A 26,927-nucleotide genomic window follows, 5' to 3' on the forward strand; every position below is an offset into this window, starting at 1 on the left:
GATTGACAAAATCTCCTCGGATACATAGCTTTCGTCTCCTCAAAAATCAAAATTTAATTTTACAGCCTCCTCTCTGTTTTGTACATTAGTAATAACCTTTTTTTCTTGGGGATAAAGTGCCATATTTAGGCTCTCCTATTCTTATTCTGCGATCCTTAATTTTTTTCTCACTGTAATTCAAAGAAGTACCTTGAAACATCCAGAAAGGTTTCCACGTGTGTACCAGAATGTTTTTGGTACCAAACCAGGTCCCGGTTCAGTCCTCGACGAATCCGCGCAGTCCGCATGGTATAATCAGTATGAACGTACCTTAGGCCCAAACCAACGAAATGCATCGGTAGATGAGCGGTGCGCAACGAACGGTAGCGATGTATTGTTTGTTTATTTCGCGCTTGGCATTGGCTTGGCCTGAAGGAAGTTATCAGCTCTTTTACCGGCATTTGGAGAATCATTTTTCTATCCAGTGATTTTAAATTTTTAAAAACTCCCTCTCATCCGCAACCATGAGCAATTCGGCCGGTATGTTGTACGGTGGTGACGAAATAGGTGCGTTAGTTTTTGATGTTGGGTCCCAGTCCTTACGAGTCGGCTATGCTCAAGAAGACACTCCGAAGGCTGAAATTGCAGCTGTTGTGGGGGTTGGCACCGACGCAAATCAAGTTGCTGAACCAATGGATGTTGACAAGAAACCAGATACCCAAAACATCAATACCAGCACTGAAAACACAAAGTATTACGTCGACACAACTGTGTTGCATGCTGCCCGCAAAGGCGTTGAGGTTCAAAGTTACATGAAAGATGGCATGATCGAAAACTGGGATCTTTTTGAAAAGGTTTTAGACTATACTTATTCTAAGTGCATTCAATCTGATTCTGAGTATCATCCGGTTCTAATGTCGGAATCTCCGTGGAATACCCGAACTAAAAGAGAGAAACTCACTGAACTGATGTTTGAAAAGTACAATGTTCCAGCCTTTTTCTTGGTTAAGAATGCTGTTTTAGCTGCTTTTGCCAACGGCAGAGCTACTGCTTTAGTTGTTGACAGTGGTGCGACACATACGTCAGCCATACCTGTTCATGATGGCTATGTTTTATCGCACTCTATCGTTAAATCTCCTCTTGGTGGCGATTACATCTCCATGCAGTGTAAACAACTCCTTCAAGGTATGGATATTGAAATTATTCCTTCCTATTTGATTGGAGGTAAAGAACAAGTGAAGGAAAAAGAGAAACCCAAGTGGACCAGGAAACGGAATTTACCAGAAGTTACTACTTCTTGGCATGATTACATGGTGAAGAAGGTATTGCAAGACTATCAACAGAGTGTTTTACAAATCTCAGAAGTTCCTTATGATGAAAAACAAGTATCGTCTCTACCTGCGTACCACTATGAATTTCCAAATGGTTATCATCAAGATTTTGGCAGTGAACGTTTTAGAATTCCGGAAGTCCTGTTTGACCCTAGTATGGCTTTAATGGGCAACACAATGCTCGGTGCAGGACACATAGTAACAACCAGTGTTGGAATGTGTGATGTGGATATTCGCCCAGCTCTGTACAGCAGTGTTGTGATCACAGGTGGGAACTCTTTCATACAAGGTTTTCCTGAACGTCTTAATAGGGATCTCTCCGTTCGAATTCCTGCAAGTATGCGTTTGAAGTTGATCTCCGCCAATGGGTCATCTGAGCGACGGTTCGGAGCTTGGATCGGTGGCTCTATTTTAGCTTCCATCGGCACCTTCCAACAAATGTGGATCAGCAGTCAGGAGTATGAAGAAGCTGGCAAAAGCCAGATTGACAGGAAATGTCCATAATTGCATTTCATTATGTGCCAGATCAACGGAGAATGATCATTGCTTGATGTCTGATTTTTACATAATTTTTAAATGTGACATAATTTTTGAACTACACAGCAAACAATGATCATCCTTGAATGCAAGTTGATCTATGAATTGATTCAATTTTTAAATGTACCTTAAATTTTTTTTGCACATATTTTGTATTCAGTATTTTTTCTTATTTTGTTGGATTTTGTTTGTAAATTTGTAAGTAAATTAGCTAGTGGACTTTTTTAAGATGTGATTAAGTAGCTATGGACATAGAATCCTGCTGGCGTTGGGTTATGCAATTTGATTAAGATTTTTGTTCTAAATTTCTACTGATCTACGTACTAAATTTCAATTGGCCCACCCCAACTCAGTCAGTCTTTTTGTTAGTCCGTATGTTATGTTCTGAGTATGACGATTTCAGAATATTAGGAACTAATTTTGTTTCCCTTGGAGATTCTAAAATCTATATTTGAGTTTTTTTATGGACAATTTTATTGGATTGCTTTTTCCGATCAAAGAAGACTGTGAACCTTTTCTGAGAGAAGCATTGAAATTTAACTTCTTGACTGTCAAGAAAAGATATTGGTGGTGAAACTGCAAAAACGCATGTATTGATTGCGCTGTTGCAAAATCTCTGATCTTATTTTATTTTTAAAGGAGACAGAACCAACGTCATGGTTTAAAATTTTTCCAGAATATTCTTCCATCAGTGATGAAAAATCACGAAAGTTTTAAAAGATGACGTTGAGTAGTTCTCTATTTAGAAAATAAAGTATGGCAGGAAGTCTGAAACGCAGCAAACTGAGATAAGCGTTTCTGCAGTTTCATCGTTAATATGTTCGAAAATTATCAGAAGATGAATATTTGGGGTTGCTGACATAATTAATATTCAATAATGAATGTTTGATCTTGGAGTTTGATGAAGCATTTTATAACTATCATTTGTTGTAAGTAGAACGTAACAAGTATGGATTGGCTGCATTAGATGTTTCAATACTTGATTTTAATTTTAGATTAAAAGCTGTCAAATAGCTGTGACAAAACTGTGAAAATAGTGTAGTCGCAAAAAAGTGTCAGTCAAAATAAATATAATGGAAAAACCCTGATGCTTTAAAAAGAACAGGATAGTCTGTTCATCTTCTAATGATTCATCTCTTCCAAATGGGACTCAATGAAAATTGTATATAAGTCATCTCTGTTATGTTTCGTCTTTCAAATTCTCAACTATTTATATCGATTCAAGCTTGATAAGTGAGCCTCATCCTTGTTAGAGTTTGAAAACTCGAAGTGTATTACCGTAAACTTTAATGTAATCCAATAGGGTAACCTAAAACAAAAATGGATGTTTGCATAGTTTTCTTACTCAGTGAATTGAATCAATTCGTCATTGATAATGAACTGTAGTCACATGAAACTGTGCTCGTTGTTCAGTCCTTTCTGCGATTCGCATTCAATACTGTCAATCATGAACAGGTCTCATCGTCAAAACCTGTATATTTAAAAAAACTCACCTGAGTTCAGAGAAATTCACACTGGAAAATCTTTGCATTGTCTATTGAATGGAATTATTTTTTAACTACTTAGAACCAGCCATCATCTCAATTGACAACGTGAGCACCCGCATTCAGGCCAGGTTACTCTTCAGCCTAGTTTTGTCTTTTTTGTAAAAATGATTTTGTCAGGGAGAAAATATGTGATTTTTAAATAATCTTTTACTTAAATTGTGAAATTCTAATAAAAATGTCAAGATCTCTTACTTACTTTGGCTTCAATTTCTTTTTTAGCAAAAAATCCACCAACCTGAAATCAGTACATGTTGAATGGTCCAATAATACCACCTAAGCTAAAAGGGGATATTAAGAATTTTCTCTAAATTCACTCCTCTCCAAACTTTGATCAATGACAGTCAGAGGTTGTACCACGTAAAACCTGAGAACTCTTATGGAAAGAAGGTGGCGCTATGACTCCTTTTTGTGCAATATTAAAGAGGAAGTTCAATTTCATCACAATTTTACATCCTCCTCGAATCTTTGTATTTTTTAATACATTTTTTTATAAGGAGGGGGGGGGGGGTTGAATGATTAGCAAAATCTCTATGTATAACTGTCCTCCAAACAGAAATCAAAATTTAATCTTGCCTTTTAACATTAATTTTTATAATTAATTAAAATTAACATTTCCCACACTAATTCAAATTATACCTAGAAAATATTAATGAAAAATCTTGGTTTTTCGAATTTTCTTGGAAACCACTGAGCTGTTCAGAATCTTAATCTCTCTAATCCAAAATTTCTCTAATCAAAAGAATTCTCGGTCTCTTCACTTTCGAATTATTACAAGTGCACTGCATGAGTGCAGAATGCTATGGCTCTGTCATTCTTGAAGTGTAGACAAATAAATCAAAATTTTCATAGACCGGTTACCTAGTGCTTTTCTTGAGTTAGCTGTGTAGCTTCACCACAAAAAAACTGGAATAGTTCCTAGGTATGGATCTAGAGAATTTGAAGGGTTTGAAATACAAGTGGGATGAGAGCAGTTCTTGAAACAATTGAGATATTAATGATTATTCAACCAAAAGTAATCTTCAAATATATTCTATGAACAAGTCATTACTAAAATTCAATTTTTAAACATCAAAAAGTGAGTTTGAACTCTCTTTCCGCATCAGGCTCCATGTAATTTTAAAACTTTCAACATTTATTTCTTGAAATAGCACAAACTGCACTTAAGTATCCCTTTTGTCCTTAAAGGCCCTCATTTCGATGATGAAACTGCAGAAATGCGCACAAGTATTGGTGCGCAGCATTGCAGACTTCCTGTCATACTTTACTTTTACATGGAAAACCACTGAACATCATTCATAGAAAACTTGGAGATTTTTCTTCTCTATATGAGGAATATTCTGTGAAAATTCCAATCCATGATGTCGGTTTGGTCTCCTTTTAAAAATAAAACGGGAGTGGAGATTTTCAAACACCGCAACTGGGATACGCATTTTTGCAGTTTCACCATCGACTTGTAATTTAGGTAATAAGGCATACAAGTCCACCAGAGAAAGAAGATGGTATTTTTTTTGTTTCCTTGTAATGGAAATTTTTCAAGGGAGCAACTTGGAGTTTTATCCTGCTATTTTCAAAATCAGCGCTCATAATGAGGACAATAAATTGACTAGATGATGTGACAAATTTTTCAGACTGGTAAAAAGAATGATCTTATCTGAGTCTCAAGCCTTTGTGTGCACAGATTTGGAACACCCACTACCCATGAATTACCTAGGGGTGTAACTGTAACTGTGCGTAGGTCAGTCGTTCAACTACACAGGATTGTCTTGCAGCTAGATGTAGGACCATCGACTCATGTGAAGTATGGTCTCAGGTGAATGCATTATTGCAATTACCGTCCATGAATTATGGGTACTATTGTAGCATTTTTCTCATAGTTAGCGTTGATCGTAGCCAGCAGCATGGCTTCTCACAGCCTTCAGCAGGAATGAGATGCCTAAACATGCTGTATGACAAGTTTTGAACGAATAATATCTTTAGTAGTAGTTTTTCTTAAATAATTTCTTGATCTAAGTACTGTTTTTAATTTTTCAAGAAAAATATGCCAAAAGACTTACTCCAGCATAATTTAAAGAATGAGAGGGGTTTTAATTCTTTCTTCTATCTCACATTTTGTGTCTTTTTTACCTACTTGTGTAATCATATTTTTCAGGTGAGCACCCAGACATGTATTTAGCAGGATTAATTTGTCAGAAAAAACAGCAATTAGATAAATTGGAACTGCCAGTTGAAGAACATGACATTATTGATGTAAGTTACTCTTACCCACGATTAAGTATTCTTAATATTTCTTTTTAATTCTTATGAAATAAGAAATTAGGTATATTAGGTAAGAAATTAGGAAACAAGAAATTAGGTAATTAGGTATATCCAATTTGCATCGCAATGATGTGATGATTTTTTGGTTGAACTGACCATGGTGTAACTTTGAAACTTCCGTGTCTTGCACTATAGAGATGGCTCGTGTATAAGTTGGTTCCTTAAAGGATTTGTAATGATTGATGGCATTAATTTACTGTAGTACTGTATCACTTAAAGTAAGAGCATCTATTTGCGATCACGCATGTTTTATTAAAGCATCGAAGCAATTCATTTCTTTATTTATGATAATATACTTTTACAATTTTTATCATTTTCAAGTAAGAAGTAGATCATAGATATGCAATATTTGCATAACTTTTACATTCTCTTTACATACGCGTTAATAAATGATAATTTTTAAAATTTTGAATTTTCCTTATAAATTGTATGTAAAGCAACCATTAAAGGAGCTTCAGAAGTTTTGGTGTTTTTCTGATTTATCATGACAAAAGTCACACAATTGATGCTGAAGATGGTTATCCTCCAAAAATTTACTTTTATCGTTAAACTTGTTGTTTTGTTTTTCAGGTTATCATAAATTCTAAAAGTGTTCTAATATTGACTGGAAATAATGAAATCTGGAGACTCACTCTATCCACTAAGAAATGGGATAACATTACATCCATTTTTTTTGCTCAGCAAGAAGGATCTCTCACTGAAGTTGCTAAACCTCACGTTCGTAGAATTGTTGGTGGAGAAGGATTAAATGTAGCTCTTCTATCAAATGGTACCTACATCCTAGTCTTTTTACTTTCTTTTTGGTACCAAATCAAACCTATGCTCTTCGGCAAACCAGAGTGTTATGGTAATAATTCGAGCACATGGAATGATTGGCTTATGTATCTTCAACGAAAAATGCAGTTGTATGTTTTAAAAAGTGCAGAAAGTTCCAAGATATTGGCTGTTTCCTGCCATTGCTCTTTTTTCTTACAACTAAATTTCTAAATTTTTTCTATAATTCCTGTTTTCCCACTACTTTCGGTCAATATTTCCCAAAACCGCTAACTGTGCCTTAAGTTTGTCACAATTCTTGCATTACAAGGTAAGGCTTTTTCTGCACTCCCTAGCTCCTCATCAAAAATTAAATATTTTTTGTGCATTTAAAACCCAGAAAATGTATGCTTTTTTAGCAACTACTGTTTAAAACCGAGGGGAATGCGTAATGAATATTTTTAAGTAAAGGCGCAGCAATTTTCCTTTTTTGTCAGGTACTTTTCCCTTAAGTTTGAAACCTTACATATCGTCGCCCCTCTGGCGTGAGGGCGTATCTCAATTTCCACTTGAACCTGTTGTCCATGTTACTCAATATGCTTTCTAGAGCTCATGTCAAAATCGAGATGCGCCCTTATGTCAGAGGAGCGACGATATGTTTATATATAAGGCTTTTAGTACTTATAGATTTTAAACTTCTTCATAGATACACCAATACAATTACCACTGTATAAAAGAGTCTTCAGTTTGCAACTAGTAAAAAATCAACGCCTTCAGTGGATAGTAACGATTATTGGTGGATAATTTTTCAGTTTTTCTTTTAAACTCTTAATTGCCGAGAAACCTCGTTCGGTAAATTCTGAAAATAGGATCCATTTGAAAAGAGATTTTCGGCAGACATAGCCAGGTGTAGGAAACGGTGTTTGCTGATGGGCTGAACTTATCCTCAAGTATTGCCTTGCTATGTTAACTAAACTTTTGATTATTCATTAGCGCCTCCTTTGAAATGATTGTTCACACTTTTTAATGAACTCTTTAATTTCTTCACAAAATTTTACACATGAAAAACTGAACAACAATCCTTCAAAAACTCCTCGCTATTGCCCCATTGTTTTGATCTAGTTAGTGTCTGCCACACGATTTCTTGAACTTTATTAATTTTAAAATTTGTGGGCATGATGTGTAACTCAAGGTGATGATGACTTTTGCAATCATTTATGTTTCAGGGATTTTGATGAATATTCCCAACGTAATCAACCAAGATCCTCTAAAATTTGAAATAGCTGATATTGCCGTTGGAATTGATCATGCTATCTTCTTATCTAGTGGAGGGATTGTTTTCACATATGGCTCAGGAGGGTGAGTAAATTCTGCAAGTGACCACTGATTAACCACTCTGAACTGAAGTATTGTGAATATTCTGTGATGATACCGGAGTACATTTACTCATTTAAAAACCGTTCCTAAACCCCTTTGTTGACCGTAAAATATCAACTTGATCCCCTCAAACAAAAAGAGATACAAAACCCATTGGCGCATCTCTATCACACATTGCTAATATTTGGTTTTTGAAAGGAAGAAATAAGATTCGACCGTGCTTTCGACCTCAACTTTTTTTCCTTTAAAATGTGACTTGGTTCCTTCTTGCTAAAATTATTTGTATCTTGCTTTGTATCCAGTAGGTTTTAAAAACAAATATATTTTATGAGCCAAAATCAACGATTAAATTAATTCAATTTATAGTTAGCTTCATTGATAAAATTTTTGTTGTTGATTGAACTGTTGTGAAGAGCTAGTTAGATTTTAACGTTACTATTTGTGCTATTTTTGGATAAATTTCAGGAGAGGGCAGTTGGGGCATGGAGAACTTGAAAATGAAGAAAATCTCCGTGAAGTTCGAGCACTCTCAGGAATTAAAATAGTTGAAATTGCAGCTGGAGGCTGGCATTGTATCGCTAGAAGTTACTGTGGAGACTTATATGGTTGGGGATGGAACAATTGGGGTCAGCTGAGCATATTCTCAGAAGAGGAAGATTCTGGTATGCTTTATTCCTTACATTCCAAGTAATATTCCTTACTTTTCCCGTAGAATTCCAACTGGACATTCTTCAATGTGTATGTTCTTTTAAAATCCTATTCAACACCAAGTCGGAAGTTTAAAACAGTCGCAAAAAGGACTCAAAATCTTCGCTTATTTGGTTTTGTACCAATTTGACCGTGTTTCTTAACTGATTTTTTTTTGTGCGAATTGGTGATGTTCACTTGATAAATGTTTATCAAGCACCGCCATTTAAGGCTGTCAAATGATTTGATGTGAACAGTGATCCATTGAAACTTACCTATGGCTGGTTTTCCTTGAGTGATTTCTCTTAAGCCAGTGTCAACAAATAGTGTGTCTTGTCTTTTTTACAAATTAGTATTTCCTTTCACCGACAAAGAAATCGCGAAATCTTCTGTTGATTTTATGAACAGTGGGTGTAGCAATTTTGAAATTTTTCATTTCAGGATGGTGTAGATTGATTTTAATTGCTATGAATAATGACTCTCTTTTTTTCTTTACATTTTTAGTTGTTGATTTTAAAGGCATTGTTGTGCCCGAGCCAACTCTCATGAATTGGCCAACAGATGATGTCAACGTGACACAAGTTGCATGTGGAACCAGGCATACGATTGCATTATTAGGTAAGAGAAAATTATCTCTATTATTTCTGAAGAAAGATTTTCTTTGTATCTCCAGTTTGTCCTTTGAAAACCTCAAAATCGTTTCATTTATCAATTACCCCACCATATGATGGATCAATCTCAATCAGACATTGTGAAGCTTGCATCCAAATCTCAGTTGGAATTTTATGAAGATGGAAAATGATGCAGAAAGTATTATGTAGTGAAGCTGTCAAGCTTGGGGAAGTTTTTCGTTGTTTCTTTTTTTTTTCTGGAGTTTTTGGGCTCAGGGAGACAGAGAGCTTGTTAAAATCCCCAAAAAATTATCGGCAAAGGAGAAATGTAGGGTTGTTGTCTTTCTGACTGCAAAAATGTGTTTTGAATTCAAGTGCCGTTTGAATTGAAATTTTTTTCAAAAAAACAAACTGCTTCTAGAATTGATGGTTTGGAGGAATATCAATTTGATTCAAAGAATTCAAAATGAGCTGTGACCAAGTGATCTTTATTTTTAGAAATACAACAAAAAGTACAAGAAAAACAACGTTTAAATGGCTCTTTTATTATTAGCTGGATTAAAATCCAAGGAAGCAGTAGAAACTATCTATTCTTGATCATCTCAGGAAGTTTTTTGCCCGAAAATACGTTTTATGGTTCCAGTAATTGTTATTATTTTTATTTTTTCAAGTTGCATATACACTCTGCAGTATATTATTTTTTATTTATAAGCTATGGCTGGTTTTTACAGATGATGGATCAGTTTGGGGTTGCGGATGGAATGGGCACAATCAGTTGCCTGGACTAGATTCCAATGAAAGTGCTGTTTACCCTGTTATGTCCCAGTTGAAGGTGTCAAGCGAAAAGAAAGTCAGTCGAATAGCCTGTGGAAGTTGGAATTCAGCATTTTGGTTTTCCTAGTAGAGTTGAAAGAGAAATCCTGTCATGGTTAGTTATTAAACTGTCATAATTTTCATTTGTACTTGCTAAATATTTCTGCAAATTTTAGAATTTTGAGTCCTCTCGAAAGTATTTTCAGTTTTCTTTCATGGTATTATCTGTATTTGTTCGTATATCAGTTAAAAAACAAATCTGTAGGGCCTGATAAGTCTCATCCTAAAGTTTATTTCATTCAAAAACAGAGAAAAGTGGGCAATAGAGGCTTTTACAAAATTCAATCAAATGTCTAGTACACATCAGTCTTGAGCCTATTACTTATTTTATAACAGGATTGAGTTATTAATAAATCCATAATTCATTCAAAAGCAGTGGAATTGAATACATGTATTGATTGAAAAATACAATAGGTACATTGAAAAATCGTATCAAAGCATGAGATAGGAAGGAAATTCAGGCAAGATCGAAAATGCAGCCTTATGATGTGTTTAAAAATACTTAATTGTTGTACTAAGGAGTTGGCCGAGGCAGGATCTGCACACTTGAAATCACATTCTTATTCTATTTCGTTCTAGTGCTTTAACGTTAATGAGTGTAGGCTGACTGTTCGAAGCTCAAATTTTTGGAATTTTTTTGCTGTTCTGAAATTCTCCTGCAATGAACTAAAACATTTATCTAATGAAGTAATGCATTAAGTCTGTGAAAAAAGTTTAAACTGATTTGTGTTGACACCTTAGACAGTCTTTTTTTATACCTATTATGCTTTGAGTAATTTCTGCTTTGAATCAGAAAGTTTTATTGATTTTACCGTTGCTATCTATAATTAAAGTCATTATTTCAGTGTCATAAAAATATATACAGTATGTAATCAAATTATTTAGTGAAGTGGTTGATTTGGTTTATTGGAACAAAATTTTCTTGATACTGCTCAAGAACCATCTCATTTGGGTTTTAACATGGTCATAAATCTAATGACATTTAAACTATTAAGAATTATACGTACTGCAGTCAGAAGATCACCATCCAATAATTTCTCCAGTTCGTTTGTTTTCTGCTTCTAGGTATGTTTGAAGTGGCTTGAAGTACTGGAGTATTGCTGAGGTGTCCATTTCACTTTGTCCGGTTATTACTTTCATTGCTTCTCGCCATGGAACTGATGCTCCCAACGTCAATAGCCGCCTGAGAAATTATCAATACACTCTCAATGTATCCTAGTTGAATATGTTTTGGTGTGGACAACATGAGACTATATCAGGTAATCTTTTGTTTCATTTTTGTTTGATGGCATGACTAGCAAAAGTGCTCATTTCTTTTAAGTTTCTTCAGAAAGCTGTTTTTTTCTTTTATTTTCACTATGAAGACAGCTACTTTTGCTGTGCAAAAACATCAAAATATAACCAGTGTTGATTCTGCAGAAGAAGACAATATTAGAAAATTGACAGCTTATTGACGCATTTAAATGATGATGTATGTCCACTCTTCAGTTTTGACTTTATCTGGTTCAAAATTTGATTTGGTCGAAGGTTTTCAAGGCAGAATCAAACAGGCTCTGCAGTATTGAATCGCGGTTCTAATTGTATGAGACATGATCTCAAAGAACACAGTTTAAAATTAGGGACCACGATACATGTATTTTTATCTAAATTTTAAGCACCTAGAATAAGATGGACACATTGAGACTTTGCAAATTCAACTCGTAATTTTGAGCATTATGGTTTTTGTCCTTGTTAATTCACACTTCCCACTCACAGAAATACTGAACCAATGGTGCTGTTTGGGCTCATCGGTGGATGTTACATTTCCCTGTGAAAGTGCCGCTACAATTGGACCCCAGTGCATTTTTGAGTATCCACCTTTCCCATCTGTTTCCGTATCGTTTGGTGTAGTAGTTAAATTGTATTCGGGTCCGCAATTTATCCTTGATACTTACTTTAACAAGTTGCCTGCATCTTTGTTTTTACAAATATCACACCGATGTAAAGGCTTTTCATCCGGATTGTTTGGATTATATTGCCCGCAGCTTCACACAAGGATCGATGAAATTGAAATTGGATCACAAAGCTCACAAAATATCTGCGGTAGGAATAATAACAAAAAGGAAAAGAGGAATCAGCTTTTCAAAGCAGAATAGAAAATAGCATGGCTCATTTTAAAGACATTTAATCGAATGGATTTCCCAGTTGAATGAAGACGATCAAAATTTTGTCAGTCTATGAAAGTAAATACTACCTCAAATGAATTGCGTTTTTTCGTACCTGTTTTTTGTTTTCTGACAATGGTTGGGAACTTTGATTTCGTTTAAAAAAAATATGTGTAACATTGATTATAACAACGGCTTTCTGGTTGAACGGAGTCAGTTCTATGCAAGTCCGTAAGAACTTGATTCTGATTTATTACATGTATCTGGATATTGCGTCCTGACCGAAGTCAAAATTGAATTTACTACAATATTTTTATGATATTGTTTTTATTCTCTGAGGAGGCGAAGAAATTGCATGAAGGTTGTTCTTATTGGTTGCGCAGGTCATGCAACCAAAGGCTCATTAATACAAGGCTTCTCATTTCTTCAATCTAGTACCATCACTTAAAGGCTTCCAAAAAACCACTAGGCACCAAAAAAACCCTTCTTAGTTGATCACCTTATTCAACAAAATTGATCTCAGGAAAAATGTAGTTGACTATAAAAATACCAGCGGTAGACCGACAAAAAAACTTTTTATACATATTTTCAAAGCCAAAAATGTTTTCTCACCTCAAGTATTCTTTCCCAGCAGCTATCTGGTACTTGACTCCAGGGTCGAAAAATTCTTCGGAGCGGAACTCAGGAGGCTCAAGCCCTTGGAGTTCAGTTCTGGAGGAAAGAAAAAGTTTTAATTTCCCAAGTCTAAGATAAACAGTATCCATACCCGCGTAGTTTTTTGTCCAAGACAATCGATGTAATTGAACGTTGTTGAATATTTCCAAATTTTGAAAATTTCACAGCGCTATTTCTTAAGAGATGTAACACTGATAATAACTAAAGCGTGCATCTCATGAGTGGAAATTGAACTTAATGAGTTTTTTCAAAGGTAAAAATGTACAAAAATAGTGATAAAACTAAGAAAAAAACTTATGACTAAGTATTTAATATCAAAACAAACAGGTGCAACAATATGAAGAAAGGAAATCTCATATACGGTAAAATCAGTGATTTAGAAATAATTTTTGGAGATTCAGCTATTTTTAATGGCCACACTCACTTTGTCAGTTTGATGATTTATATATGTCGCATTCAGTGTTTTTCTTGTGTCCCACTTGATTTTTTCTGTTAAGGTTACTCTACTTTTTGCTTCTACATCATTGTTAGTTGAATTCCATGGGAGTTTCTTCGTCATATGAAATTGAATGGGTCAGTGTTGAGACATTTTTGCAGTGCTGTAATATGTGTTATCGTACGTAAAGTGAAAAAACCAAAAATTTCATTAAAAAGTTCAGCAAATCATTTCTAAGGGGAGAAAAAGCCACTCTAAATCCGATCAATTGGGTTGACGTAGCAAGGCGATGCCCGAAGGTGAGCAAACAGCGTTTCTCCTATTTGGCTACGTCATCAACACCTGCACAAAATATATTTTTATCCTTTTTAATCCCATTACAGCCATATTTCAAGTGAGGTTTCTCTGCCATTTACTTAGAATTAAAAGAAAATTGAAAAAATTCCTCGCTGCTCATTTCACTCCATACTTTTAGAAGATGAATAAAAGGAAATGGGTTCCACTGACCCATGTAAACATACTTTATGTTCCAACTCCTCTTGATTACCTACCTCAGCTTCCACCAGGCATGGTTGTACTGGTCCTCCGTGATTTCACCCCTAAAAACACCCCATCGCCACATATCCATCATATATGCATACGGTATTAGAATTATTTTCCTCAGTCCAGTCACAAGCAAACTAAGCAGTTCCGTGTCAGCATCCGGAACGGTGGTACCATTGATTAGTCCTAGTCCTTGCAAATGATTTGCCGTTTGTACGGAAAAAACAATTGTATCGCCAATTGCTTCACGGAAACCTGTAGAATCATTTAGCGGGTGAAAAAGCGAAGGTCAAATAAAATCAACTGATTTTCAGTAGTTTGAAGAAGGTAAATTTGAGGAAGTTTGAATCCGAAGTGAGTCAATATTTATCTTAAGCTCGGTGCTATTTTGTCTCTCTTCCTGAATTATCAAAAAATATAGAGGGTTCTAAGAAACTGAAAGAATTATCTCCTATCCTCCTCCCCCCCCCCCCAAAAAAAAAAAAAAATTGTAATGTTCAAATAAATAGCAAATTCATCAGACATAAAAATAGATAGAAGTAGCGACCCCAGTACGGCCTTAAAACCTATGACAGGTAAAACCTGCTGCATCATGTAGTATGCGTAGCTTTTGCCGTGGATGTAAGCTGTGCAACATACAGGGTGTTTCAGACCACCCGTACCAGGCCTTTTTCTCGATTGGTATAGGTCGTACGAAGTCGGAGACCGCGGGGTTGAATAGGGAATTGACCCCAAGGAATCCGAATTTCGTGGTCCCGAAACCCCCCCACCCCCCTTGGGGGTAAAGAGGGGGTCACGATGCTAAAAGTCACGGTTCCCGACCGAATTGCGGATAGATCGCATCAGAATTGAAAAGCACGGAAAATTTCACGTGGAATTGACTCCTTAAAATCCAAAATCGGACCATCCAAGGCCCAAATTTGATCCCCTAAAGAGGGGGACAGTACCCCCCTCCATAATTTCTCTTTGGTCTCAAAATTGACGTAAATTCTCCAGAAAAAGACGGTTTCCCAGGTAATCGACCTCGAGAAATCCAAATTTCATGATCCCGAAGCTCCTCTAGCTCCCCTTGAGGGTTAAACGGGGGGGCCCAATTTTAAAAATCGGGGCTCCTTTCCGAATCGCAAATTGATTGCATCCAAATTGAGGAGCAGAACACATTTACATCTTAAGTGACTCCTCAGAGTTCTAATTGACCCCCCTGAACGGCAGAAAGTAACCCCCTGAGGAAGGGGGCCTCGCCCCCGCCAAAAATTTCTCAGGATTCCTCTTTGGTCGCAAAATTGACTTCGATTCTCCAGAAAAAGACCGTTCCCCATGTAATCGACCCCGAGGAGCTCAGGGAACATGAAATTTAGAGTCCTCGGGGTCGATTACACGAGAAACCATCTTTTTCTGGAGAATCGACGTCAATTTTTGCGACCAAAGAGGAATCCTGAGAAATTTTTGGCGGGGGCGAGGCCCCCTTCTTCAGGGGGTTACTTACTGCCGTTCAGGGGGGTCAATTAGAACTCTTAGGAGTCACTTAAGATGTAAATGTGTTCTGCTCCTCAATTTGGATGCAATCAATTTGCGATTCGGAAAGGAGCCCCGATTTTTAAAATTGGGCCCCCCCGTTTAACCCTCAAGGGGAGCTAGAGGAGCTTCGGGATCATGAAATTTGGATTTCTCGAGGTCGATTACCTGGGAAACCGTCTTTTTCTGGAGAATTTACGTCAATTTTGAGACCAAAGAGAAATTATGGAGGGGGTACTGTCCCCCTCTTTAGGGGATCAAATTTGGGCCTTGGATGGTCCGATTTTGGATTTTAAGGAGTCAATTCCACGTGAAATTTTCCGTGCTTTTCAATTCTGATGCGATCTATCCGCAATTCGGTCGGGAACCGTGACTTTTAGCATCGTGACCCCCCTCTTTACCCCCCAAGGGGGGTGGGGGGGTTTCGGGACCACGAAATTCGGATTCCTTGGGGTCAATTTCCTATTCAACCCTGCGGTCTCCGACTTCGTACGACCTATACCAACAGAGAAAAAGGCCTGGTACGGGTGGTCTGAAACACCCTGTATGTTGGCAGTTTCTGACTCAACCTGAACGATGAATGGATGACGGATGAAATGTGCAAAGAAATGATAGAATTGATAAATTGCATTAGAATAACAAAACATTTTTTTGTCTTTTGGGCCGAATCTCCCTCTCCTATTAACGAAGAAGGTGCTGGTCTGAGAGTCGTATGAAGAATTCTTTGGAGGTGCTGAAGAGTCCAAAATGAGCAACTCAAAGCATGAAACTCACAATTATAAAGTATTTCCTCCATTTTTCTAACAGCGCTAAAACTGCTTCTCATTTAGGCTTTTTTTGTATCAAGAAAGAGCAGGGATCTTACTAAAATTGCATAATTGATGATGGCGTAGTACTTTTCTCTATATTGCAGCAGTTTCAAATGGTTCACCTTCAATATCTTTCAATCGATCTGTTACTCATTCATAAACGCGGCAAGGGAGGATTATCAGCGGAAAAAGTATTACAACTCCTTTACTATTTTGAACGTATTCTTTAATTTTGGTCGTACCTGGATTAGCACCTTTCTTGAAAAAGTAGGGCTGATGTTTGTACTGCAGGAAATACTCAAGAAGTCCCATTTCGCGATGAGCCATCCTCAGATTCTCATAAGTGACGGTCGTGCATTGTCTCATTCTAGCAGCACAAGAGTCATACTTAAATTACATGTCCACATGAAAAAGGGTCAACGTGTATCTTTACTGGACAGATGACTATTCTCAGGCTAGAGTTTTTAATATTTTGCCTGTAGAGAGAAAAGATGAAGGACAATTTGGGAAGTTTCTGTCACAATTGAGTAATTACAGACTGTATGAAAAATGACTTTGAAGCTGCAAGCAGCATAAACAAACAAATGAGCAATAATAATTAACTGTAAAAAGTTAGTAAGCATTGTTTTTTTTTTCCTTTTCAGAAAAATTGTGATTTAATGAAGGCAATATTTTTGGAACTAAAAATTCTTTAGCTCTATTTTGCAAGTTAGTTGTATGAGATGTAAGCATTTTACATATCATACTACTTTGTTCAAAAATTTTCTAGCAAAATCTCTTACAGTTAAACATGCCTAGCATACAATTCCTTCAATTCTAATAATTTTCATTTTCAAAAAACCTCACCTGTAATCTTTACCATCATAAAAGTCCTTTGCTGCTGCCTCGCATATGACTTTTCTGTCCTTTGGTTTTTCTAACATCGAAAGTTTCCAAAATGAATCAGGCATCGGGCTCAGATCTATGGATGTGTAAAAATCTTCAGCAACTTTAAATATTTTTTCTACAGTGTATCCCTTTTAACAAAATAGTAAATATTACAATGATTACCACTAAAAGTCAACTTTTAGGAAAAAAAACACTAAGTGTGACATCATTATCAGCTATTGTCCAATTGTCCGTCCGATTGTCGTATTGTTTGTCGATGCTAGCATATCATTTCATTTACCATTTTATAATGGTAATAGATGAGCAAGTGAAAGAGAAGAAAGGAAATTACATTCAGTCTCAGTCAGAAAACCTAGTGGTGTGGGAGTATTTTATAACTGGGCGCAATTTTGCAGAAGTTTTAAATTTATGAATTGCACCTTGGGAAGTTGCCAGGAAACATTTTCAGGGTTTAAAGTAATGTAAACTATCATTTTAACATTTCTAAAGGGGACTGAAAATCCAAATGCTCTGAAACCTTGTTGCAAAATTTATCAGAAATAACATTTAAAATTTTTCTATAAGAATCGATCAGAGCACCTTGTAGTATTTGTATACAAGCTCCCTACAACTCAGGTACTATAGAGATTTAGTGTTGCTGCTGTTACCTTTTTGACCATTTCTGGAGTAATATCAATTGCTTTCATATTGAATGGGTATGTCAAGTCTGCAATGCTGAACCATTGATGTGCCCATACATTTCCTGGTAAAAAAAAAGTACAAAACATCAGGTATTTATGTCTGTAAAGAACTTCTGGTGGTTCTTTAAATTAACAAGCCAAGAGTAATTTCATTCTATGGCAGTGTCATTCTATAAAAAAACAAAAAAATTCGTTAGAACACGATGGAATTTTGATAGTTCCGTAATGAATCCTGTTTAATTTTTTTTTATTCTCTAGATTTCTTTTTAAATAATTTTTTTTTCTTCTCTAGATTTCTTTTTAAATAATGGTTCCTCTATTTTTTGTTGAAACAAAGAAAATTCCTTGAAATTTGTATACTTTCAAAAGCTTATGTAGGAGGTTTGGACTTTTTCATTTTATCTTCCTTGGAAAGGGAAATAAATGTGGAGCTGATATTATCTGAGAGATGAAACTGAGAAATTATGAACAAATTATCTGAATTTCTTGATTACTCTTAATTTTCTTTCATTTTTCAATTATTATTTAACTTTTCTTTTTACTCTTATTTTCTTACTGTTCTGTTTCCAGAACAACTAATTCATTTTTCTTCCTAATTTTTCTCTTTTTTTAAGTCAGGTTTTAAACTTTCCATTCATCTAAGTATCCTCTCATATCGATAGATATCAAGGTTCTGTTATTATCAGAGGCTGTACATTTTCTCCGCGAGAATAGAATGTTTTCTTACTTCTTCTGGTTCATATATTTTTTTGAGATTCTGGCAAGAATTGAGCACAAGCTCGCTCACCTCTTTTAGCATTTGTGCAGGTATAAATAAATCGTTTGTAAAATGTTGTGGTTTTGTTCTTAAAATGTTTATAAGTAAATACCCAGTAAATGGGAAGGAATCGGTTTGCCTCTTGGTACAACTTTTTCGCCATATTTTTCTCTCAATTTTCTACGTACGAAAGCATGAACCTGCAAGTATAATGGCTTCATTTGCTCCCAAAGTTTAGCGACATATGTTGTAAAATATTCATCTTCATATTCCCACAACCACAATTTTGCTGGGTCTTTCAAGTCTGAAATCAAATCAAAACATTTTTATTCTTTACAAGTCTTGAATTTTTTGTATCACCGTCAAAAAAATCTGAGTGCGAATGCAACTGCAAGGCCTTTGATGTTATTTTTTCTCACATTTTAAATTCATTTCACTCGCTAAAGTATGGCCTGATTTTTTTATTTTTTTTTTTTTCATCTTTAAGAGTTTTTTCGGCTTGATCATTCTCTGCATATCAATTTTTTTGAAAAAGGTACAAATAATAAATCAGGTATAATCATAATCAATATCAACTTCTCAACTAATCTACCAAATCGTCATTTGTAGCACTGAATCTTACGAGCTTTGCACCTCATAATGTAACGCCTGTTGGCCTAATTGCTCTTTTTAAAATTACTGCACAAACTGAGAATGAATAATTTAATAATTTTCTAATATTTTACAAACCAGTATAGGTACATCTATTTGACTCTAAATATCAAAGTGAAACCGTCGTGTGGCCGGAAAAAACTTGGTTAGTTTTGACTAACTCAGAGAATTTTGTCTTTCAGTGGCATGTAATTTTTAAAAGAAACTCATTGGTGTCACTTCTGAGGCGTTATTGATTGTGACAAATTAAAATTTGTATTGGCCAGTGAGTTCTTTGATGCATATATTTTTGTCAGCTTAACCAAAATTTTAAACGATGTCACTCCCCCAAGACCTTGATAATTGATGTTTCATGAAAAGATGAAAACGCATTTACTGTTACTGTGTACTTACTGTTTAAAGCTGCTGCTTCTCTGAATAACCGAACATATCGGGGAAATAACGGTCTGATACCCTTGCCAATGGCATTGTGCCATTCAATCCAGTAATATTTCAGTTCATCTGGATCTCTGCTTGCAGCCATTATTTTCATAATATCTGTAATTCCATTAAAACTCATTTATTCACCAGCCTTTTATAAATTCGGACACTCTCAGTAATGTTACTCTGATGCAAAGGATCATATTTTATTCATTTACCGATATCTTTTTGCTTTATCTTATGGAAAGTACCCAAGTCCTCGAGTAATATTACATTACCAATGCACTCTCCACTTTTGAGCTTTACTTTATTATTTACTCTTACTTTTTAAAATCAGAGTTCAATAGTCTGTTCTTTGCCTTTACTCAATTCAGTAAGTAAGAATCAAGAAAATCTTTTTTACAAAATCCCTTTAAAAATTGAGATAAACTAGGTTTAAACTAGGTTTTGGTTTTTGCTCTTCCAACCCTTACTCATCAAAAATGGTAAAAAACTGGTCTTCATCAATGAATTTTAGTTTTATAATCCGTAGGTTTTGACTTATTGTTAAACTATCTTCAGCTCTAAATATACCAAGGAGGCCCAAATTTTTCAGCAATTTTCTTTCAAGGATAAAAGACTGCTTTAGTGTGAAAAAGTGAATAAAAACCTGGGTCAAGTTTAACATCACAGTTAGTCCTGTTCTGGTAACTGCAGACCTTTGCTTGACTGTAGAGATCGGTCATCTCACCTATGATTTGTTTATACTGGGAACAAAATCCAATAGATTAAAAGTTAAAAACTTTTAATGACATGACACAATTATGCATGAGGTGGCCATCCCAATGCACTCACTATATGAGAAGAAAATTAATGAAAAATCGTTTGAAGAATTTCTTCCGTGTATATCTAGGCTGGCGTTCAGCTAAGCAATGTGTAGTTTAAGCAGCTAGAGTGCACTGAAAGGAATGACAATTTTAGAAAATTGCGTTTGAGGTCTGCTGAACTCATGAAATGGGTGTTTTTACGTTTTTACTTGAGTGATTGTCCCGGAAATACTAAGCTGAGATGCAGCTGAATTACCGGTTTGGATCTGTTGTTGCCTAATCGTTCAAGCTAAGGCGCGTTTTTTGTTTTACTGCAGTGAGAAACTGTCATCAGTTTCCAGGTAAAAATACAATTTAGTAGTGAAAATTTTACAATGTTGAACACTACTTTAGTTACGTGTTTTCATCTGGGAAATGATGTATGAGAACGATGATGCTACTCATGGCTGGCTTTAGGGGGTGGCCACATGGGCCGCGGCCTATGGCAGCAAATTTAGAGGGCGGCAAATTTTTCAATTATTTTAAATGTAGGTATAAAAAAATCGGATTCAGAAAAAAAATTAGATACGAGAAAAGGTGACAAAATCTCTCATTTCCTGAGAGTATAGTAATTTCTAATTTTGTCGTCTATCGGTGATACAAGAGACAGCACCTTTAATTAGTCGAGTTAAGAGAGAAACCAAACTCCCAATTTGGCCTGTAGCAGCGCGGGACAAGCAATGATGACGAGGACTTGAGATGAAAAGGAGAAGTCCTCGGCGCGGCGGTCGGTATGTAAGCGCCTACAAGACTGCATGAATACTTCACGCATTGCGTCAAACACAGTGAGGTCGGCAGCGGTCGGTGAAACACAGCGCCTCAAGACGCAGATACTCAGCATTGCGCAAAAGTGCGGCAGCACGACGCGGCGGCGGAAGTTAAAATTATTAAACCAAATTCATGTTTGTTCTTTCATAATTTTTTCGTTCATGTCTTATAAATAGAAGGCCTTGTCCACACAGAGATAGGTTTACGAAACTTAACTTTCTCGCAAAGTTCCGTGAACTTTCGCTCGTAGCGTTGACAGGGCTTTCGCCAAAAATGTGTCTAACACGAGCGGACGTATCTTATGCACCCCTCCCCCTCCGACACGTTCACTTGATGGTTTTTATTAATGTTTCAAAACGAATGAGAAGGGGGCGGAAAAATATAGGCGGCCCATGGGCGGCAGGTGACAGGTGGAAATGTCCAATAAAAAATGTCCAATAAACAAAATGTCCTATTTAAAATGTCCAATTGTCATATTGTCCTCGACATAATGTCCAAAAGCTAAAAATTTCCAGAATTTCAAAATGTCCTAGATGCTAACTGTCTTATGTCCCATAGGGTCCTTCATATATGCAAAATCAAAATGGCTTAACATCAGCTTAAGTAATGCCTCAAGCCTCTCCTTCTTCGTTTTCCTCTTAAATTCTTTTGGGTTTCGTTCAATCTTTAGGAAATGGCTCTCTCAGATAAACATCAAACCGCTTCATCTTCTTGTATTGCCATAGCTAGCCACGATACTTTCAACTCTGGCTTGTTTAGTGTATAACCGGCGACTAAATCGGGTGTTTTATTTGAGTTTGTGACCACCTCGAATATGCGTAAAGAAGTTTTGATCCAAAATTTGATAAGTACGATTGACAATTCTGTTTCCATGCAGGCTCGTCATGGTAATCTCATATATGAAAAACTACACTCATTCATAATATGAAATTAACTTCAGCTGTCTCTCTGACCTGTTGCCAATATAAGAGGCGAGGCTAAAAAAACGTGTTTTACGCCACCGTTTAGGTTTCGGACATTTTAGGTTTTTGGAATTTTGGGTTTTGGGGACGTTTTAAATTTTGGCCATTCAGTCTGGACATTTTGTCGTGGACATTATGACAATTGGACATTTTAACCAGGACATTTTGTCTCTTGGACATTTTCCGTTGGACATTTCCACTGAGCACCGGGCGGCAAGTACGTAAATCCGGCCCTGCGTAAGTACATAATTTCCAGAATTAAGGGGCTTGGAGGACGCGCCTCTGATTATGGATCTCCTAATTTTTAGTTTTATTTGCAACGTGTGCAGCGGCTTGAGTGTGGGTGCATAAGTATAAAAAGTAAAAGAGACCTTTCTCTCCAAACGCTGTTCAGGCGGCACAGCAAATTACCTCTTTGTATTTTTTCTCCGTAAGAGCCTCCTCTCCTATGATGGAGAACATGAAGAATTGTCTTTTGAGCCTCGCATCCGTAAAGGTTCGCCAGCGAAACTGCTTTGCCTCTAACCATCTCTTCCGTATAAATCTTGCACTCTCTGCTTCCACTGCAATCTACGAACGAAAGCAATGAGAAACGTGAGGTAATCATTTGAACATAACGTCATTATTTCCTTCTGTATTATTGGAAATTGAAGTTCACTATGGATATAACTTTTTTCTGGCAGGATTTCCGAAGAATTTGTATCAACCCCTCGAAATCGGAAAACTGAGATCTTTCAGGTCGATTGTTCAGGGTTCCCAGCGGTTTGAAAAACCGGATATAATGGAAAATATAGCTACCTACATGAAAATCTGGAAAAATCAGTTGGGTAATTTTCTTGAAAAGTGCGAAAAGTTAGGGAATTTTCTTAAAAAATGCAAAGAGTCAGAGAATTTCCACACGGACTTAGAATCGGAAAAAAGACGAGATCTTTCAATTTGTATGTGTTTACGTTTCCTGTCGCTGAATGTGAAGTTCAGAACTCGGAAGGAGTCAGAACCACTCAATACCGTTTGGGTCAAAATTTTAATAAGTACTTACTGTACCTAATTCAGGTTGAAGGATATGAGATTTTTCCTTCGAAAAAGTCAGGGAAAAATTTAAATTCTTATAGGTCAGAGAAAACTGGAAAATTCAGGGAATTTTTGTCAAAAATTGGCAAAACACCATCATTTACCTGTTTATGAGATGAAGCACCCTTTTAATCAACCTTACAGATTTAAAAAAGAGAAAAGAAAAAACAATCGTTTTCTTTTTGCCATATAATGGTAGAGCGACATCTATTCATACAAGCTAGGCAGTTTTGGCATTTTGGTCCCTAGAAACCTGAAAAAGTCGGTAAGCGAATATCCGCGATATAATCCGCTTCGCGGAAATTCGCGTCGGAAATACTTTGCGCATAGAAAAGCTCGGTTTATCACTTACTGCCGTGCTAAGGAAAAACGCCGTATAAGAATCCGAATGTTGCCAAGTTATTCATACTAGCTAGACAGTTTTGGCATTTTGGTCCTGAGAAATCTGAAAAAGTCGGTAGGTAAGCGAATATCCGCGATATAATCCGCTTCGCGGAAATTCGCGTCGGATATACTTTGCGCATAGAAAAGCTCGGTTTATCACTTACTGCCGTGCCAAAGAAAAACGCCGCATAAGAATTCGAATGTTGCCAAGTTTCTTCTCAGAAAATATTAATTTTTGAAGGAAGTTGTGAATATTATATTCCTTGAAATTTCCAGAATTTTTAGATCGAATGAAGAGCACAATTCTCTGAAAAATTGGAAGACAATTATTCACGAATTTTCCCATTTACGAATTCTCAAAATTTTTGGCAACATCTGAAGACTCATACGGCGTTCTTCCTTTTAACACGGTAGAAAAGGTTCGGTGTGGGACCTACCTGGTTATTGAGCGTTTCGTTGCCCACGTTTGTTTCGTAGGCCCACGAAGCGAGCATATTTTTATTCATTCGTTTGTCCATCTCTTTACTAAGACGAGCCATGAATCGCCTCGCATCTTCTTCGCCCCGTCCATCGATTGTCTCATCAGAATCATCGTAGTCGCTAGAATCCTCAGAATCGTCGGAATCATCGGAATCGTCATCTGAGAACCAATCGCTGGGATCTTGGGATCGGACTCGAGTAAAACTGGTCACAACCAGCAAGAGGCCGATGCATGTCGTCAGCACCTTCATACTGAAAACGGAGTGAAGCTAAGGTCGAAGCGTGAATAATCGAGTATCTATTTTTCCCCATTCGAAGCTATGATAAAGAATCGATTATTGAGGTCTTCTTTGCGAACACTGGAAAAAAAAACACATTGGATCTAGAGTCCAGACTCTTAAAAACAGATTTAAGCTTAAATCAAGAACCAAGACTCTTCATTTGAGCGGATTTCCTTTTGATTTAAGCTTAAATCTGATTGAATCAAGAGTCCTTTTTCTTGTCAATGTTTTCAAGAGTCTGGAATCTAGATCCAATGTGTTTTTTTTTTCCAGTGAACACCCTGTATATCGATCCTTATGGTTTAAATGGCTTTAATGGAGGTTTAAATGGCAGATCGATCGATGTATCGCAAAGTAAGCCATGTCACTGAGTGAAGCTCGGAACGCGCGTGGGTTCAGCTTCGTCGTTCTGCTGAAAAAGGATTAGTAGCCAGGATCGGAAGGGGGGGGGGGCACAGGTTAAATTTAATTTCGACCTGAAACTTTTTGGATGCCATTTTTGAGGTCACAGGTTTAGAGATCGGGAGCACCACTTTTCCTCGGAGGAAAAAATTGAAGAAGGATAAAAGAAAAAAAAAACTGCGTAGATTCATTATTTGCCACGTCACAACTTCCTTTTGTACTCGAGCCATAAGCTATCAGGGGAAAATCGGGATCAGGAAAGTCAACTGCCATGACTTAGAAATAGACATTTTAAGCTTTTCACTTCAAGTGGCTCTCATTCCTAGAGTTTAGGAATTTTCATTTTCAAATCCATAGCGTTGTATTGGACATGTTTTCTTAAAAGTCGGTTTCTTTATCCTTTATTTTTTCTTAAGTTTCATAATTACCTACAATATACGATTTCTGTCAGAAGTGCAGACAATCAAGTGGCCCTAGCCCTAAGCAGTGAAGGAAGCTTTAAAAAAAAAATGGAAATTTTTGCCAGACAGGTACCATAGAATGACATAAGAATCAGCATTTTGACTCTGTGACTTACGTCTTTTAAGAAGTTTCCCATACAATTCCCACATAATTTTGTTAAAGTAATGACACATATTATTCTTACCTGCCGTGGAGAAGATTTTTTGTTTTTTCTGTGGAAAATATTTGTTGCTAGCCGAAACCTATTGCATTAACTGATAAAAGAAAATATTATAATCTATGTCAACTGCTATTCGTCGGTAGAATGAATTTTATGTTGTTTTGCTTCATGCACAGGCATGTCGCGTAAGTGATGACAAATCTCGAGGGTTTAAACAGCTGCGAAGTAACGCAACAAATAACCTCGCAACTCGCTAGTTCAAGTTTAAAATAATGGTTCTTACGTCTAAGCATGGATCACTGATGCCTTGCTCGTGCCCAGAAGTACAGCTCACAGATTTATCCACACTTACTTGAACTGCAAATCGTTCTTTCATTGGTTCATGCGTATGTCGTAAATAATGTAATAATACCTACTTTTTTTCGTGTACTTCTAATTTTCATCCGGCTGATGCTATGATTAATTTAAACGTGTTCTATTATTAATTGCGTTCCTTCGTGTTTTATTATTTTTCTAAGCAGAGACCTCTCAAAGACTCATAAGAATTGTTCAATTCTATTTTTGTGTGATATTGACTTGTTGATTGCATATTTTTTGTCGGACGGTATCCAAAAACGCAAATATCCAAAACCGCAAATCCGTTAATTGAGAAATGCATAGCCCAAAAGCGTAAAGAAAGAGTGCTGAGACTCACTCCAGAAGCGCAAGTACTTGAATAAAGCCATTGTTTTGTTCAAAATTGTGTGCCTTTTTTCTGAATTTCTCTGCGAAAATTTTTCACTTAAACGTCAAATTTATTTATATACAACATAAAAATATAAACAATTTATTCCAAGAAAGAACGACTCGTTTAATTAGGTCAAAGGGAACCCTAAAAATCATTCCCAGATACTTAATGTTCTTCGAGGACAGGTTACATTGTAATACATTTAAACGATCTATGCATTTTTCGGAAAATCGAAAATGTCGCTATGATAAAATCCAGTAATAGTTTACTTCATTGGTACAATGCTGTAATCGAGTAAAAGAGGAAAAGAAAGCACCCTCAGTTAGTATCGCATGTGAGATGAACACTTGACGAATTTCAGTACGTATAACGCCTGGATGCAACTATTCGGGCTCCACGGATGTCCGTGTTGCATACGCCTTGAATTGAAGGCGTTTTTATTCTTCAGGCACTCCCCGTTTCACCCCCGGCGCCGGGCAGTACTGCGAGGATTCAAAGAGACAGAGCGGCACGAATAGTTACACACAAGCGTAGCAAGTGAGTAGTGGCTAGGCGTGCTTTGCGATGAATCGATTAAACTGCCATTGAAACCTATGGAAAATGATCGATTATCAGGGCGTTCGCAACGAACACCCTAACAATCGATTCTTTACCATTGCTTCTAATGAGAAAATATCGATTGTCGATTACTACTCTTCGCCATTGGAAGTGAGTACCTTAGAAGTTTCATGTCGCGATGTGCAGAGTTTGATTTTCAGAGCAACCATATCTGCCTAAGATATTTCTTTGTAGCATACCTAAAGGATTGAAGGCGCTCTTTTCTTTTGGATCTTCGCAGCACTGCCCGATGTGTTGC

General features: G+C 36.5%; 3 protein-coding genes across 5 annotated transcripts in view; 2 read left to right on the top strand and 1 right to left on the bottom strand.

Moving 5' to 3' along the window:
• The window catches only part of LOC109037942 (RCC1 domain-containing protein 1), a 77,940-nt gene that overhangs the window by 2,778 nt on the left and 48,235 nt on the right, over positions 1-26,927 (top strand). For all 3 annotated transcript variants that reach the window (XM_072299920.1, XM_072299922.1, XM_072299921.1), the window contains exons 3-9: positions 5,544-5,641; positions 6,281-6,479; positions 7,690-7,822; positions 8,306-8,502; positions 9,032-9,145; positions 9,870-10,066; positions 11,077-11,270. In XM_072299920.1, coding sequence (XP_072156021.1) covers positions 5,544-5,641; positions 6,281-6,479; positions 7,690-7,822; positions 8,306-8,502; positions 9,032-9,145; positions 9,870-10,039 — 911 coding nt within the window. In that variant the 3' untranslated portion in view covers positions 10,040-10,066; positions 11,077-11,270. The remainder of the gene's footprint in view (positions 1-5,543; positions 5,642-6,280; positions 6,480-7,689; positions 7,823-8,305; positions 8,503-9,031; positions 9,146-9,869; positions 10,067-11,076; positions 11,271-26,927) is intronic.
• LOC109037941 (actin-like protein 6B) lies at positions 384-3,589 on the top strand. The gene has a single exon (XM_019052814.2). The coding sequence runs from the start codon at positions 504-506 to the stop codon at positions 1,812-1,814; it is 1,311 nt and encodes a 436-aa protein (XP_018908359.1). The 5' UTR covers positions 384-503; the 3' UTR covers positions 1,815-3,589.
• On the bottom strand, positions 10,385-25,758 carry LOC109037940 (angiotensin-converting enzyme). The gene is given in 14 exon segments (XM_072299919.1): positions 10,385-11,194; positions 11,946-12,027; positions 12,030-12,088; positions 12,768-12,866; positions 13,818-14,064; positions 16,376-16,500; positions 16,980-17,149; positions 17,669-17,763; positions 18,571-18,762; positions 19,503-19,646; positions 20,179-20,275; positions 22,516-22,674; positions 23,997-24,291; positions 25,369-25,758. Coding segments are annotated over 13 exon segments (1,926 nt in total). The 5' UTR covers position 24,291; positions 25,369-25,758; the 3' UTR covers positions 10,385-11,031.

The sequence above is a fragment of the Bemisia tabaci genome, chromosome 4 (genome assembly GCF_918797505.1).
Source record: "Bemisia tabaci chromosome 4, PGI_BMITA_v3".
NCBI classification, from domain to species: domain Eukaryota; kingdom Metazoa; phylum Arthropoda; class Insecta; order Hemiptera; family Aleyrodidae; genus Bemisia; species Bemisia tabaci.

What these genes read in the sequence shown, in the direction of transcription:
- LOC109037941 (XM_019052814.2), top strand. Translation starts at nt 504, where the DNA reads ATGAGCAATTCGGCCGGTATGTTGTACGGTGGTGACGAAATAGGTGCG.